The 4,556-nt window shown below is 41.9% G+C and overlaps 1 protein-coding gene across 1 annotated transcript; it reads left to right on the top strand.

Moving 5' to 3' along the window:
• Positions 1-983: 983 nt before the first annotated feature.
• On the top strand, positions 984-4,111 carry SPIN4 (spindlin family member 4). The gene has a single exon (XM_036439928.2). It carries the CDS (start codon positions 1,528-1,530, stop codon positions 2,275-2,277), a length of 750 nt encoding a protein of 249 aa, XP_036295821.1. The 5' UTR covers positions 984-1,527; the 3' UTR covers positions 2,278-4,111.
• Positions 4,112-4,556: the final 445 nt, after the last annotated feature.

Here is a 4,556-nt window from a genome sequence, read left to right as displayed (position 1 = left end):
CATATGAGAATGTATTATATTTATAGTCAGAAAAATAACAAATATTTATGACAAAAACCCTTTCTTTTTTAACTCTACAAAATTGGGGCTACAATTTTTATTCAATAACCTTTTTCCACACATCGTTCTTATCTCAATGAAGACCTCCATGTCACTAAATGTTCTTTGAAAATATGTTATGCTAGCTCAATTAATCAATGTGTGAATGTATACTAGTTTAATTATCTATATTTTCATAGACCATTAATGGACCACCCATATAAATGAACATTACAGAACCATTAAAAAGTCAGTTACTCAGAGTATTTAATAACCTGTGAAAATGTTCATGATATAAATGAAAACTAAAAGCTATACAGTAATAAAATCTGCTCCCTTTTTTTCTGAAATATATGCATCTATTTATTAATGAAAGAGAAAGTGTAGCAACATTTTGTGCATATCTAGATGGTAAGATTAAGGATACTGGGGATAGTTTTATCCTTTACTGGTTTGTACAATAGTAAAGCTCCACGATGTCTGCATGTCTTTCTTTTCCATCCAGAGAAAAAAAGATTATTGAAAAAACATTCCGGAATGATCCGATAGAAAATATAAAGGATAATTTGGCACAAGATGGTGGACTGCACACAGACTTTTCCCTCTCTAGTCTCCTTTCCCTTTGACTGAAAGAAAATCATATGCATGCACAAACTTAGTGTGTGGAATGATATTATTATTATTTTTTAAGTAGAGGCTCTGTGAGGAATTCCTGGAAGATAGAAAGCAGATGGTGCTGCTGTGGAGGAGGCAGGCCGGAGCCGGGAGGCCAGAGAAAGGGAGGAGGGGAGCCGGCCAGTCTGGCTCCGGATGGAGGGAAGCGGGCGTGGGGCACGTGAGGAAGGAAGGACCCAGCGCCTGGAACTCAGTGGACCAACCGTTTGCGCGCCTTGACCCGCCCCGCCGCGGCCCCTGCGGCTGCGTGAGGAGCGGGAGGAGCGGGAGGAGGGGGAGGCGGGGGGCGGGGCGAGGCGCGGGCGGGCTCCGAGGGTCCAGTTTGGAAGCGGCAAAAGCCCCGGCGCAAAGCTAGGCCGAACCGCGCGGCGCCGCGAAGTCAAGGCCGCCGGGACCCGTCGCCGCTGGCGCCTTCGCGATCGCAGCCATCCATCCCGCTCATCCCTCGCCCGCTCTTCCAAAGGTCTCCCTCGGCATCGCCCGTTCAAAACTGCGGCGCCATCCGGAACAGCTAAGTGGTCATTTCGGGACTTGGGGTTGAGAGTCTGGGCGGGAGTTGGGCGCGGGCTGCAGCCAGCGCGCCATCCCAGCAACAGCCTCCGCCGCTGCTGCAGACACCCCTCCCCACCCCCGGCGGGAGAGAACTGTATCCAGAGGCCCACGCAGTCCCAAGTTTAGAGTTAGAGCGTTTCTGCCAAGCGCTGGTGAAGAAATCACGAAAAAAAAAGTTCGTGTTGGAGGGTGTTGGCTTTCTCTCAGCTTAATCGGGCAAGTCAGTGGCAACTTTGCCAAAGCCTCCTAAAACCCCGAACCATGTCGCCCCCAACTGTGCCTCCCATGGGTGTAGATGGTGTGTCTGCCTACCTGATGAAGAAGAGGCACACCCACAGGAAGCAGCGGCGCAAGCCCACTTTCCTCACCCGCAGGAACATCGTGGGCTGCCGCATTCAGCACGGCTGGAAGGAGGGCAACGAGCCGGTGGAGCAGTGGAAAGGGACGGTGCTCGAGCAGGTTTCTGTGAAGCCCACCCTCTACATCATCAAATACGATGGCAAAGATAGCGTGTACGGACTGGAACTGCACCGGGATAAGAGAGTTTTAGCACTTGAGATCCTTCCCGAGAGAGTGCCAACTCCTCGCATTGATTCCCGCCTGGCAGATTCCCTGATTGGCAAGGCTGTGGGGCATGTGTTTGAGGGGGAGCACGGCAGCAAAGATGAATGGAAGGGCATGGTCCTGGCACGAGCCCCAGTGATGGACACTTGGTTTTACATCACCTACGAGAAAGATCCGGTGCTTTACATGTACACGCTGCTGGATGACTACAAAGATGGTGACCTGCGCATCATTCCAGAATCCAACTATTATTTCCCCACAGCAGAGCGGGAGCCTGGAGAAGTGATTGACAGCCTCGTGGGCAAGCAGGTGGAGCACGCCAAAGATGATGGGTCCAAGAGAACCGGCATTTTCATCCATCAGGTGGTGGCCAAGCCGTCTGTCTACTTCATTAAGTTTGATGATGATATTCACATTTATGTCTACGGTTTGGTGAAAACCCCCTAAATTCATGGTGTGTGTTTTGCAAAATTTGTGGAACTATTAAATGTACAATATGTCGTGTTACTGTAATTGTACTTTTGAGAACAGCTTTGGTATCAGAGAGTCAGGAATTTATTATTACTTTTTACTTACTGTGCCTCTAAATCTTATACATTTACTAGTTCCACAGTTTTGCCCAAGTGTGCTTTGGTTCCTCCGATATTGCCTTGTTCTGAAATGGAAAAATTTAAAGTGGGTGGTGCTCATAGGAAATTGAAAAGTGTTCATTATGATCAGAACAGTGAAAAACTAAAGAAAAATTAATGGTGTACTCCCTCACCATATCCTTCCCCCTTTTCCCTGACCTTCCTTATTTCTTTTCCTCAGATAACAAGTGTTAAGAACATAATGCACACCCTATGTTTATTTTCCAATCCTTTTACAAAAAGTTTGTTGCAGTTGTTTCTGAAAAAATGACAAGCCACATCATTTCTTTGTCATTGCTTTTCTTAATTCTTTCTGATCAGTAGCTGCAGATATTTCTCCCTTTCCCTTCATTTTTCTATCCTTCTTTCCCTCCCCACCTCTCCCTCTGGAATTTATTTTTTATATAATATTAAGATAAAGGTCCAGTTATATATTTTGTACACATTGGATACCTGATCATGCCATTACATTTATTAAATACAACATCCACTTCCCTCTCAGGAATTTATTTTTGTATATGGTATAAGATAGAGATTTAACTATACATTTTATTCACATTGGATACCTGATTGTGCCAGCACATTTAGTAAATAAATCACCCATTCCTACCTCTCCCTCTCCCTCTTCCTCCCTCCCTCCCTTCCACCCTTCTTCTCTCTCTCTCTCTCTCTCTCTCTCTCTCTCTCTCTCTCTCTCTCTCTCTCTCTCTGTCTCTTTCTCTCTCTCTCCCCCCTGCCTCTAACAGCTGCATACATAGTACATATTTATTTAACTAGTGCTTTCATTTCTATAGGGTCCATTTCTAGAAATGAGATTGCTAGGTAGGCTTATATTTAATGTTTAAAGGTACTGCAAATGTATCACCTAAAATGAAAATTCTTATTTTCCAGCATCCTCTTCAGCACTCTTTTTTACAAATTTGAAAGGCAGAAATTTGTTGTATTGTTTCTTTAATTGGCAAACTCAATGAGGTTTTCTGTTTGTTGGTTTCTTTTTAGGGGGGTTTGTTTGTTTTGCTTTTTGGACTTTTCTCTTTTGTGATTTGCCAGTGTTTACCCTATGTTCATTTATCTATTTTGAATCTTTGATCTTTTCCTTATAAATTCTTACTATATTTAGTATATGGTGTATATGAACATATTAATCATTTGTAGCCCATATGCGTTATGATTTTTCTATCCTATCATTAATCTTGACTTTATTGATGGTATATTTTACTTTTCAGGTTAAATTTTTTTTTTAGATAGACCACTTTCTCCTTTTTAGTTGTTGGGGTTTTGTTTGTTTGTTTGTTTTGGTTTGGGTTTTCTGTCTTTTTTCAGATGAATGTCCCAACCCCAAGTCATACAAATATACACCTGCATTTTTTTTTTCTAAAAAGTTCAGGTTTCACTGTTTGATCCAACTGAAAATTCTTTTTTATATGGTATAAAGTAGATGGCCAACTATACATGTTGTTTACATTGGGTAACTGATTGTACTATACATTTATTTAAAAAACCACCCATTTTCCAATTTCTGACCCATGTCACATTATTTTAACTGTAGTGGCTTAACCTTGAATTTTGGACTCTGGTAAAGCAAGTTACCTCTCATTAGTTTTTTTTTTTTTCCTTCATTTATATAACTTGTCTTATCCATTCATTCTTTTTAATATATATATATATATATATATATATATATATATATATATTGATTTTTTACAGATAGGAAGGGAGAGGAGAGGGATAGAGAGCTAGAAACATCGATGAGAGAGAGACATCAACCAGCTGCCTCCTGCACACCCCACACCAGGGATGTGCCCGCAACCAATGTACATGCCCTTGACCGGAATCGAACCTGGGACCTTTCAGTCTGCAGACCGACCGACGCTCTATCCACTGAACCAAACCGGTTTCGGCCATTCATTCTTTTATATGAAAATTAAAGGCATTCTTTCCACATTTAAAAAAATGAATATCTTAGTCAGAATTGTATTACATTTTTATATATTTAGAGGATTATGTTAATAATATTAAACTTTAACATTCAAGAGTTTGGGTACATCATTAAAATCGTTTGGTTTTGATTTTATAATGTTCTTCATCTAGGTCCAT

This window comes from Pipistrellus kuhlii, unplaced genomic scaffold (genome assembly GCF_014108245.1).
Source record: "Pipistrellus kuhlii isolate mPipKuh1 unplaced genomic scaffold, mPipKuh1.p scaffold_m20_p_16, whole genome shotgun sequence".
Taxonomy (NCBI): Eukaryota; Metazoa; Chordata; class Mammalia; order Chiroptera; family Vespertilionidae; genus Pipistrellus; species Pipistrellus kuhlii.
Note: the sequence above shows the minus strand (reverse complement) of the source record. Positions and strands in the feature narration are given on the sequence as shown.